Source organism: Myripristis murdjan, chromosome 5 (genome assembly GCF_902150065.1).
Source record: "Myripristis murdjan chromosome 5, fMyrMur1.1, whole genome shotgun sequence".
Lineage (NCBI taxonomy): Eukaryota > Metazoa > Chordata > Actinopteri > Holocentriformes > Holocentridae > Myripristis > Myripristis murdjan.
In genome coordinates, this window is record NC_043984.1 from 14,308,698 (window position 1) to 14,321,355 (window position 12,658).

The window sequence follows — 12,658 nt, forward strand, 5'->3', positions numbered from 1 at the left end:
TACTTACAGTTAATACAGGAAATCTAATTTATCTACAGGGTATGAATTACATGGTTTACTGCATGTTTCACATAACAACATGGAACTTTACAACAAACACACACACACACGTGTTTTTTGAACTTGCTATGCTAAATTTTATCTGAGCCAAAGGACAAGAATGAGTGAGAAAACAAATCATTGATTCATTACACTATTCAGAAGAGTGTAGCCCACACATACATTCATACACACTGAAAAGGCAGCAGCGTCTGCCTATGTAAGTACTGTGTGTTTAGTTTTAGCATGGCCTCCTGAACAGGGCTGTCGGCCCCTCCCCTCTCTCCCTTCCTGTGGCATGTTCCTGCTCGCCCCACTATGCACCATGGCAACAAGGATGACATCATTGTTTTTGGCAGGACAGAGGGATAGCAATAAAAGAAGAGACTGTGACACCCAACTGTCCAATCAGGATCCAGGGCACGTAATGGCTTATCAGAGGTTCAGGAGTGAAGTGCTCAACAAGGGGTGTATCCATGTGTGTACATGTGTGTGTCCCTCTGCAAACAAATAAGCTATTTGGCTATAAAGACTCAACTACTGCCGGTCTATTCCCCGCAAGACAGCAGAACTGAGCAGAATCATAAATTAACATGTAATTTCCAACAACTCACTGCATAAGATCTGCTTCTTCTACCTTACCAGACCCTCAATATTCAACAGCTTTAACACTGGGACGCATTGTGGTATAAAATAAATAAAAAATGTTCCCGGTGTTTGTGAAGTATCTGAATACTATGATGCCTATCTTTACACTACAGAAGTGAAAAGAGATGATCAAAATAGGCAGGAGAATAAAATTAAAGAAGCCATGGTGACGGACAGAAACAATTTACACAAGACCCTCTCAGCTTTAACGTCACCTCCTGTGCAGTTTACCCTGAAATCAACAGACAGACTCATTTTAGTGCAGTCACAACTGTACTTGCTGCCATTCAGTATCAGCAAATAAACAGGGTTGTAAAGCTCGATAAGCACTCATACTTGTACAAGACATAACGCTACATGCTTGAAAGTTCACTGAATTATAGCCTCTATTTGCTTACAGTGCAACATATACATGTCTATTAATATTTGTTCAATACATGAGGACTACTGTCTATAAAAAAAAGTTAGATTTCACGGTTTCTTAAGGGATTTTTTGCCAGTAAACCAGCAGATAGATAATCACTGGAAGGACGGCTATTACACAGAACTAAAACTCCTCTCTGTCCCTCTCCCCCTTTCTCAGTTCATTAGGTCCACATGATCAAAGCCTATTTCTCTTGACAGAACTTCAAACAGTTTGAAATCAGGATGAGATCGGATTACAAACGGAGGTGAACCTCTCTATCTCTCCATTTCCCTCTCCCCCCCTCCCCTGATCTGCCCCTTCAGACACTTTAAAAAAGATGAGTCCAGGCATGTCTCCCCCTCTCTCTCTCGTTCGCCCTCTCTCTCTCCCTCTCTCTTTCCCTCTCTCTCTTTGCAAAGCAGCAAAGTGATTATTTTTGGCACGCGTTCCTCAGTAACCTGAACTTGGCCCATAGGGTGTCTTTATTTTTAAAGTGCATGGTGCCTTTATTCTTTAAATACTCAAAAGAAGACACAACAGTCCAAAAGAAAAAAAAAATACTCCAACAGGGTTTTTGCCTTTGTGAGCTGGACCTTTAAACCGGATGTCGAATTGATCTGATCTCTGACAGAGAACACACAGAGAGAAAGTGAGCGAGGCTGACAAAAGTGCACGGCTTTGAGGAGGTTTTCAACCTTTCCACGGCAGGCTGTGTTTTTTTTGTCTCCCGCTCGGCAGCGAAAAGAGACAGTCAGCATTCCCCTGTTCCCCTGACTGCCTAGCTTACAACTGATAGCGGCTTAGAGAGAGAAAGGGAAGAGCTGGAGTGAGGGGGACAGAGAGGCAGGGAGAGAGGGAGCTAAAAACATCTGACTCCACTTTTAGTGGGTAGGTCAGAACCAGAAGATAGTGGTGGTGGTGGTTTGTGTGTTGGGGGTGGGAGGTGAGCACAGTGAGCCATTTACTGTATGAGTACCAGTTCCCCAAAGTTACCATGCCACCACTCCGAGTCTAAATAAACAGCAAACCAAACACACAGATACAATGCTGTGTAAACAGGCTACTCGCCTCTACTGATAAACAAATCAGTGGACTTGCATGATCAATAATACATAGGGCTTTAAACCACAGCGTCCAGTTTGAATGACGGCCTCTCTTGCCACAAACTAAGCCTGCCCTCATAATTGCTGCATAACTGCTTTTCCTCATAATTCTAACTATAATTCACAAATAATCAATCTATATATCAAGAACTGCAGAAGTAAAAAGTTAATGTGTGTGTGACTTTTCTGGATCCAAAGCTGTCTCAGAGTATCCAAACACAGCCAGATAGATAGATGGATAGATAGTGCTTGTTTGTCTTTCACTCTGCGCAATTGCTGATGCATAGAATAAAAACTCACAGAATCACGACTCTCCCATCAGCCCACTCCTGACTCAACGTAGTTCCACACTGAAGGGCTCTTTCCCGCCCGCTTTTCATTGATTGGCCCTTTCCTGTTCCCTTATCAATCTTTGTTCTTATTGTCAGGCACACAAGGGCGTCAGATTTTAGCGTGGTCAGCTAAAAACGGAGCAGAGAAAACAAACAGATGGCCCAATCTTGTGGAAATGTGCTTCTAGAGATAGAAACAAACCATTGTGTCCAAATCCTCATGTGAAAAAGACACCCAGAGGGACATAAACAGAGTTATGTATGTTTAAAAAAAAAAAAAAAAAAAGAAAGAAAGTATAAGGCAGGGAGCATTTCAGGATTTTTCTTTATTGTGTTGGACAGAAGGAGAGCTAAGGACACAGCCAGTGAAAGAGGGGGTCCCAGGACAGTGGGGGTGAAAGTGGTTACAGAGAGTAACCTGTCTTGTCTGCTACACCATCAGGAGGCTGAGCTTTAAGAGGAAAGTGGAATTTCACAGAGATGGCAATTTTGTGCACAAAATCCCCCTAAACATGAAAATAATATACCTAGAGCTAAAATCGTACCTGCTGTTAACCAACCAGGAATTCCAGCAACATGCTTTTTCACAAACCATTAAAAATTATGTTGATGGAGCCCACACATAATTACACTTTGAACCACTAAAAAAAGCATCCTATAGTTCTGCCACTTAAAGAGTAGTTTCAGTAAAAGTCATCTCTGTGTTTGTCATGTTAATACAATTCATCTCCCTCTACCTGCTCCATAAAACTACGCTTGGCCAACTGCCTAAAAAGGTTTTAGAGGGCCCTTCAATGATTTCCCCCCCTTTTAAACATTTTGCTGTAAAAAATCATAATAATAATCTCTGAAACACTCTCTGTCTCTTGTTGTACAACCCTGCAAAAAGGGTTTCAGTAGCACTGTATAAATAGGAGTGCTATTACCAGTCCATTACATGGAGCCATTTGGAGAGGAGCTGCTAATTCTGGTACAGTAGCAGTGGGAAACTGGGTGATGGGTGGCAGAGAGGGAGGAACGAGATGGAGATGGAGAGAGGCAGCAAACTACTTGTTGCATCTAGTTTGACACATGGATGTATGCATTTTTGTGCTGCTGCAACTTCTGTGTTTTGAATCCACCGAGGATGGAGAGGACACCTTCTTCTCATCAGCACCGTGCTTAGCTATTTTCCTAACTTCTTTATATATCAGCCTATTTTCTGCAGGGTGAGAAAGACAGAAATGAGAATCTCCTGTTTTGTTTTCTCTGGGGAACCATTAGGAAGCTGCGGGCTAAATTGTGAATTATTATTATCATTATTATTAATTTTTTTTTTTTTTTAAGAAGTGGTCAGTGCTGAAGTTGATTCTGCATGCTGCTATAGAAGCCATGGACAGGACAGAGGAGGGAACATGTATTTAGCTCCCAGACAGACTGTCTCATATTACAGCCGCTGACATGTGAGCACTTACAACAGCAGAGGAGAGGAGAGGAGAGGAGACTTCACCATTTCAAAGTTAGTCAGCCTCCTTGCTAACATGCTAAACGTATAACATGGAAGCTCCAGCTCTGTGCATTCATGACATAACATGAGATCCAATGCTGCTGATGCCAGAAATAACTTCTAGCCCAAGGCAAGAGGAAGAGAAGACCCTGACAAAGTTAAATGACAAAGAATGCCTAATGCAACTGGATAACAAATTAAAGTATGCATCCATTGCCAGCCACAATAGATATCAAAGTCAGACTTGAACCTTTGCCATAATGTGATTCAAATGCGAACAATTATAACACACATATAAAAAGCAGGGAAGGCCGATGTGCGTGATGCATAGCCACAACAGAGCCAAGAATCAGAATAACTGTGCAAAGAGTAATTCAGAGTGAGTCAGCCCCCAGGGATCAACCTGGAGCATAGGAGGAGAGCGCTGAAATTCACACATGGCTTACAGACTCTTATTCAGCCTTTGATCTCAGTCATTAAGAGCCCTCTCTTTGAGGCCTAGTCAATAACAGGACAGAAAAACATAAGCCAGGCTTATTAACACGGTCCCACTCATCCAGAGGTTAGGACAACAGCGCTCGATAAATGATCCCGACAGATACATTTTTTAAAAAAAAATCAAAATAAAGCCTACGCGCTACTTGGAAAAGTGCATAAAGCGACTTTTGAAAGGCAGAAACCTTCGACACGAGGCTTATACAAGACAGTGTGATTAGTTTTCGCTTTAACTTAGTAAATTCGTCAACCCTATCTGTAGTTATTTCCTCTGCGAAGTAACTTCAGCGGTCGGTAAAACTTCGACCATGTCAACAATGTTACTCCAGCGTCGCTCCAGCGTTATCGACACTGCTGCCTTCAATGTCGCAAAAAACAACCACAATAACACCCGTACACAGCCTCAAACCCCTCAACTTACCTTCGTAGCAGAGAATGCCGATGTTGTTGTTCATTTTGTCCAGGTACTGGTAGTTCAACAGGTCCATTTTCGTTAGAAGCATTTATCGGGATTTACAAAAAAAAAAAAAAAAAAAGAAAGAAAAAAAGCCAGCTTTTTCCCCCCTCCTCTCAACCGACGGTCAAAAAGCCAAAGGCCCAGCCTCTAACTTTTGTTTTCAAGAAACCCCCTTTTAAAAACCCACCCAGAGATCGAAAATTAATGTCCGTGGCTGTACTAATGGCTTGAGAGAACTTGTGGGAGTCAGGTAAGCGGTGTCGTGGTGACAAAAAGAAAAAGGAGTAGCGTCAGTTCTCCTCACAGCCAGCTGTAAGTCGACTGCACTGACACGCAGGCTATGCTTGGTATGACTCCTATGCTGCACCAGTGGTTTCCTCTGTTGCTGGGAGAGTCGCACTGGGCATGCTCACTAAATCCCTGGAGCGCCTCAAATAACAGGGATGTTTTACGCGCAAGATCAGCCTCCCCAAACACATCCAGAGCGGCAGAGAGGGGCGGGGGCAGCCACAGACACACACAGACCCTCACCAAAAAGAACTACAGCAATCCAGTAGTAAATTGCGGAGGAATACTATTTAAAATATCAAAACAACAGTTTAATCGGCTCAGGAATACTGCACTGATACCACAGGAGAGTAACAAATATTATAAAGTGTGATAAATATCACAAATACACATTAAACACATTAAGTATGATACAGAATTAATAGCAAAGGACATTTAAAAAATGCTATAAAGCACGATAAGGTCAATATAAACTCAAAGTAGGATCCCAGCTACATCCTATAAGTCCTGCTATGACTATTATAGGGATATTAAAGTGGCAGTATATGTTCAAAAAATGTTAAAGACTACTGAGTTCGTGTATCTGACATCGTGTCTGAAGAAAGAGGAGGGTAGAAAAGAGGATTAAAGAATTAGATCAAATCTGAGACAGGAAATAATGGAGGAAAATAAATAAAGTACAAAGGCCTTTATGGTCCTCTACTTATAAAATATATTCTAATTGATAGTAGGGACATCCTGTTAATATGTAGTTGTCTTGTATGTACCCAGAACAACATCTGAACTCTCTCCTTCTCATGGTGGACAAGAACAGAATAAAACAGAACTATACTAAAACAAAGTGGCTGGAGGGGGGAAAAAACTTTCACTGCTGATGGTAATGGATACAAAGTTATCATCCAGTGAGCCGCTCTCTATTTCACTGTGGTTCTCTCCTGCCCCCTGCTGTCTGAGTTTGGCTACAGCAAGGATTTGTTCTCAAAATAAAGAATATGAACTGGACAGGGTCAGGAGCAAGAAACAAGTGGAATAAAGATGGGAGGCCAGGAATCATCATCATAGATGACTGGCTGTTATGTCCACGAAAGCATGAAAATACTACTATTAATAATAATAACAATTCCTCTGCAATCAAAGTCCTCATGGAGTAAATGGTGAGTAGAACAATTGGAGGTGGGTTCTTCATTTTCTCATTAGTGACTAGAATACAAATACTACAACCGTCCACACAATCTCCCCCATCAATAAAAATGCAGACAAGCATCTAGGCCTTCACATAGACCCCATGTCCACAAAACTACAAAACAGCTTTAAAATTCCCACGAGGCTCTGGAACGAGAGGTCAGTGAAAACTTGGGGGGATGTCATCAGAACAGCATTAAAAAAAAAAAAAAAAAAAAAAAAAAACAAGAGGGCCGGAAAACAACAACACATAAACTGGAAGTGAAAGAGGTGTTGAGCTGTTTCATAATATCTGCTTGAGACAGAAACGATTAATCAGAGTTTCAAGACTTGTCAGTACCATCACATTACAGGGTGTGTGTGTGTTTGTGTGAGTGTGTGTGGAGAGAAAGCGATGGAACAACTTCCTTAGGGTATTAAATTGAGAATATAATGAGCAAGGTGTGGCAGTGCTGTGGAGCGTTACTTTACTCACAAACAACACATGCCACTCACGTTACTCACACATACAAACATACTATGATGAAATACTAGGATGAATTTTTAAAACATGTAATCCCAGGTGCTCTCTTATTTGATGGGGTTGCCATGGTTTTTGACAGCAGAGTATGGAAGAACAAGAGAGATACAGAGAGACAAGTGAGGCGAGTGAAGGTGAAACCCGTTCAGCATGCAGGTTAAAAACGCCATAAACCAGGCCGGATCCCGTTCGACCTCAACAACATGGACTTCACTACAACTACCACGCACATAAATTTCTAGCACTACTCAAAACTGGATTAGGAGACTCTACTCAAACAGAGGATCGCCCCACTCCCCCCCTTCCTCCAGGCATCTACACAAACATACACACAGCCCCCTTGTTCACACACAAACACATACACACACATCTGAACACCTCCCCCATTCTTTCTTGCACACACAAACTCTTTCTCATACCCTTACAGCCCCCTCCTCTCTCTCTCTCTCTCTCTCTCCAGTGGCTCAGCACTAAGGAACATGGCTCTTGTCTCATTGGAGAGCCATTGTCTCCAGTTTCATACACTGTGACTGCAAGGCTGAGTTCAAACAGAGAGCCCATTCACGCTGCTACTGCTGCTACTACTACAGCTGGTGCTTCTGCTTACAGCCAATCATCGCACCATGGGCTTAAACCAAAGGCTGTGCTTGGACAGAAGAAAAGAAGTTGTCACCATAAAAGTCTGAAGCTAAAAGTTGTTGCCAGATTATTGCCCCACTTATGCTTGCTCTCTGGCAAGGTTAGCAACAAAAAGCAGCACCAGGAAGTTAGAACTGAATTGCTGGAAGCTTAAATAAAAAGATATGGAATGCTCCGTGTCACGAACTATGAAGATATATTGTGTTGGCGTAAACTACAACATCGTAATGCTGGAAAGCTAAGTTGGTTCAGTTGGCAAGCACAGTGCATCTATTCATGCACGCATGCACACACACACGCACACAGTAACTGATGGTCTCCAGACCGTGACTATATTATATAGTGTCTGATCGACTACAAACAACAGAGAGGAACATATGGAATCGCAAATGAAAGTTCATCAGGCCGGTGAAATGTGCACTTGATAATACATACAGTATATTGCTATATTTACTTTGACTAACATCGGGATAGCAGGTGCAGGGAGCCTATTAGAAAGCTAGTTTATGCACCATACAAACCATTTATTATTTCATTGTTTTATTGTTTGGTCATTGTTTATATCATGTGACTTTATCTCCTTTTATTGTAAAGTGTATGAGTAACAAGAAAAGCAATATACAGATAAAATGTATTATCATTATTATTATGTCTTTGCAATGGTTGTGCCTATCTTGACATTTAGCTCTACATCATCACAATACACTTAATTTAAAATGAACTTAAAAAGGGCAACCAGGTTTTTGACAAGGTTTCTTTGTTCTAGCCTGGCATGTTCTGAGATTGAGTAAGTCCACAAAGGTGATTAATGGTTATACAACAAGTTGGTAAAATTCCACCTCTTTTCTCCATAGGGACAAGTTGTTACACATAACATGGCCTACTGGGGTGCTAACCTTTCTCCTCGCTTTCCTGAGTCAGGAGTAAAGAGAGCGCTGTGCAGGCTGATGACCTGGGGGCAACAGGAGCCAGGAAAAAAGCAGGCTATGGCATCGCCCTTGTTCCAACAAATTCTGAAATGATAAAACCCATCACCATAATTAGCTGTGAAATTCTGCCAAACTTCTGTGGAATAGCAACCCCTTTTCCCTCTTACCTGTTATTATTTGGCTGCTTCCTGCTCATGTATCTATTTATCTCATCTATCTACACAAGGCACTACCAAACCTGCTCGATGTCTTTAGGGCTGTGTGCTGCTCGGGGCAGGTCTGGGCTCCTCAGGAGAGTGGGTGTGTCTGGACAACAACAAAAACACAGGCCAGGTGCTGATTCATCCTAATGCTTTATTAACACGCTGCAGTGTTGTGATACAAACAAGGATGACAGCGAGGGAAACGGATGAAGACAGTCTAAAAAAATCTTGCCTTCTTTTGCCTGTAACCATCCCTTTTTTCCTTATTCCTTCCTTCTTTTTCACCTCCAGTTATTTTCAAATCTCCTTCAGTGACCTTTATGTTGTACTTAATAGAGAATAGATAACAAAGGCAGCAAAAATGTAGTCATAGGAAAGCATTTCAGCCACAAGCTAAACTTCTTTTTCACCTTTCTACAAACAAGATTGATTATTCTTTCTTTATTCAGGCAGAGAATGAAAACTATTTGATGTACAGTTTCTCAAACCGTATATATCATCACCTGAAATCTGTCATGTGCCTATGATTTGTAGATGCTCACATGATAAGAGCAACTGCATAATTTTAATGACCCTGGGTGCCAGGATGAGAGACAGATTTCTTGATTTGAATCCCAGGCCGAGACGGTTCAAAGGTGAATCCTTGATTATTTTATGGGCCTTCTGTTGAAATACTGTAACCTCGCCGCTGGCTTTGTTTATACTGTGACATAATCGACTGAAGATAATTTTCTCCTCTGATATTTACTGTCAGTGTTTGTGCATACATTTTGGGGCAATAAGAGGTTATTAGATGTTTGTACACATCTGTGTTTCAAGTTATGGTGGCTCCCATCTACATATAAAACTATTAAAACTTTCCACAAACGCTGAACACAAATCTGCATGGTTCCTTCTGTTATTCGGCAAAGGATCTGCCAGAATCCCTGCGTCTGTCGTCTGCCACCAGGGAGCAAACAGAAGCTCAGTTTTCTACAGAGACGTTTACATCACATTACTAAGCATTCAGAGGCAACATTACACAACTGCAACAGGACACCATTACAGAAGGTGCCTGGGTGTGTTTGCTGTGAAAGGACATTCAACATTCACTCGCACAAGAGGAAATATCAGGTTGCTCCACCAGGACAATGAGAACAACAGGTGATTCTGTGGATGTGAAGCTATGTGGGTTCCCACCTTTGTATTCATGTGTGTGTGTGTGTGTGTGTGTGTGTTTGTGTGCATGCCAGATGGTGAAAAGTGAAAACCCACCCAAACCGAATTTTACAAATCCAAGGTTGTGTTTAACACACAGTGTGTTTTAACACAGAGCACTGATCTCACACTTATGTTCTCAGATGAATTTTTCCATGCAAGTCCTTGTTTCGGAGTATTTTTATGTTCACGATTTGAAGTATAATGCCATTGGATATCTATATTTTGCAGAACAAATTTCACCTTTTGTTCACGAGGACATTTTTGACTCAAGGGGGAGGTTTTTGTTGATGCAGATTATGCAGAGAAGGTAATTGCTAAAAGGAAATGCTGATGTATCCCTTCACGACAGTTTTAATACTACCATTTATTGGTTTGTGTGGATGAGTTTTCTGTTTAAAGGCTAATTCATTTTGAAATATGCCATAATGCTACTCCTCTGCCATGACACAGTTTGAGTTTTGTGCAGGCCAGACAATATCTGCTGATCCTCCTTTGACAGTGTTCATGGACCTGAATCTCTCATGTAACATTATCAATTCTCATTGTGGTCCTGCAGAAGTAACTGTGTAGTGTTATACAACTTGCAGTGACAAGAGACAAGATAACTCAGCTACAGTCAGTGCAAAGTGTTCTCACTCAGCCGTGACCTCAAACTCGTAGCTGGATTTATTATCTGTTGCTCTAATCCTCACATTTTGTATCATCTCTTCCCCTCGAAACTGAGCTTGCTGCCTCACTCCTTTGAGCCGTTATGCTCTCAACCCCTTTTGTCTTGCCATCTTTCCGGCATCTTCCTCTCTCATGTCATCTGCATTGGTTTGATTAAAAAAAAAAATTCTCTGATTATGGAATATGAACCCTAAGTTGCCATCTTCATCCTCTTCTTGCTTCCAAATCTTTCTTTTTCTGTGCTTCTGCCTATAAATGCTCTTTCAACCACAATCCTTCCTTCTTTTCTCTTTCTACAACTCTCCTCCAAACTAGTCTCTCTCTTGCAACCCTCTACGGCCCATTCCAGCTTGCCTGCCAAATTGTGTTTGCAACATAAATTAAGCAAACCAGAATTGGGGCAGACAGTGGCCATATCCTCACATTCTGAGCTGAGTGATGTAGGTTAGGCATCCGTGTTATTACTGGTATGCAACTGACTGGAACGCAACTCAAATCTGAGGATGAGGCGCAAATCATCTGCTCGGAGCATCAGGTTGGGACTCGGCCATCCCATATGGTTGCAGATTTGTAAGAGATGAGCTCGGTGTTATCTTGTGCACGGCGATGTCGTGCTTTTTCCAAGGCTGGAAAGTACAGAGAAGACTGCTGAGCCTTTCAAAAAAGTTCAGACAACACACATGAATCTGGTAATTAGGCTGGGCTGCTTGCTTTTCCTTGCAATTTACATACAAATTTTGAGGTTGTGGCAACTCAAGTGTTTGGTGAGCTAAATAAAGAACATCTCAAGGATTTGAAATACAAAACAGAACTACATTTCTTTCGATGGAAAACAAATGGCTGCTCCTATCAGCCAGCTGGACCTATGGCACCATTCTTGCCATGCTAACCATTAGCTGGTAGCAAACAAACCCAAGGCATGCACCTTTTATTGCCCAGGACTGGTTCCTGTGTCAGACAGTGGGCTCGGTGCCACTACCACTCATGCTTTGCTTGTGTGCTTGGACAGCAGCCCTGGCACACTCAGATGTCGTCAACATAACCTTATCACACATACAATACATACTTTCCTGAGACGGGAATTTCACACACACCATCAAGGTAGCGGTCATTGTTATCGACCAACTGTTTCATTCCTATTTTAAAGAGAGAAAGAATCACTAACTAGGATGAGGTCCCCTTGACAAGATCAAGATCTACTGTTTTCATCAACAGTATCAAAGGCTTAACTAATTCCCCGTCAGAGGTCACACTCTGAAGTGCTTGATAAAATTAGAAGAGAGTGCACTTCAGTGGATATCCCCATGTGGCGTGCTAAGCCAAGACATAAACAAGGGTTCTTTCAGTGTGTGTTTATATAAACCTGAAATATGCCGAAATGCAATCTAAACATCTAAACTGTTTTTTTGCGGAATGTGCTACCCAGGAGTCAATTCAACTTGCTCAACTGATGAGACACAATGTTCTCAGTGATGTAGCAGCATTTTTTTTATGAGACCCACATTATGACAACAATATCTATCTATCTATCTATACATACATACATATAGTGTGAGCCTATTTCATCTGAGTAACTATGGTAAGTGCTATCAAAAAGAGAGGAATGTGAAGCATGTGGCCTGCATAGCTCTGAGAAAAAGTTCCCTCTCTAAGTCAGCAGAGCTGCTATGGGACAAGCTTGCAGTGAGCATGGCATTTTATGAGAGGGGATGACTACATGGGCCATGGAGTTCTTAAACATTTTCAGCCTAAAACGCCCCAACTTCATGAAAATGCAAAGGCCCAGCAGTATTGGAGCAATGAGCCTAGGACTGAGGCTGTTATTTAAGGTAGGCTATGTCTGTCCCTGAATGGAAATTAAAAAGTTCTACAAAAATGATATGATACGTCCATCTGGTATCTGGTAGAGATACAAACATAGGAAAGACAACAAATGAACTTTGTGAGAGCAAACCATGAACCAAAAATACAATGTTTTTTTTTTTTTCCTGCCTTCCTGCCCATGACAAAAATGAGACAATTACCTAGCCACACATTTAGAGATAATCATGCAACAAAACAA

At 41.6% G+C, this 12,658-nt stretch overlaps 1 protein-coding gene across 2 annotated transcripts in view; it reads right to left on the reverse strand.

The window, feature by feature from the left end:
- vgll4b (vestigial-like family member 4b) overlaps positions 1-12,658 on the reverse strand; it is a 39,850-nt gene that overhangs the window by 18,508 nt on the left and 8,684 nt on the right. Inside the window, exon 1 of one of the 2 annotated variants that reach the window (XM_030051374.1) lies at positions 4,931-5,323. The exons of the other annotated variant lie outside the window; for it this stretch is intronic. Within the exon in view, the coding sequence (XP_029907234.1) occupies positions 4,931-5,012 (82 nt within the window). The 5' untranslated portion in view covers positions 5,013-5,323. Of the gene's footprint in view, positions 1-4,930; positions 5,324-12,658 lie in introns of those variants that run through there. 2 annotated transcript variants of the gene reach the window in all.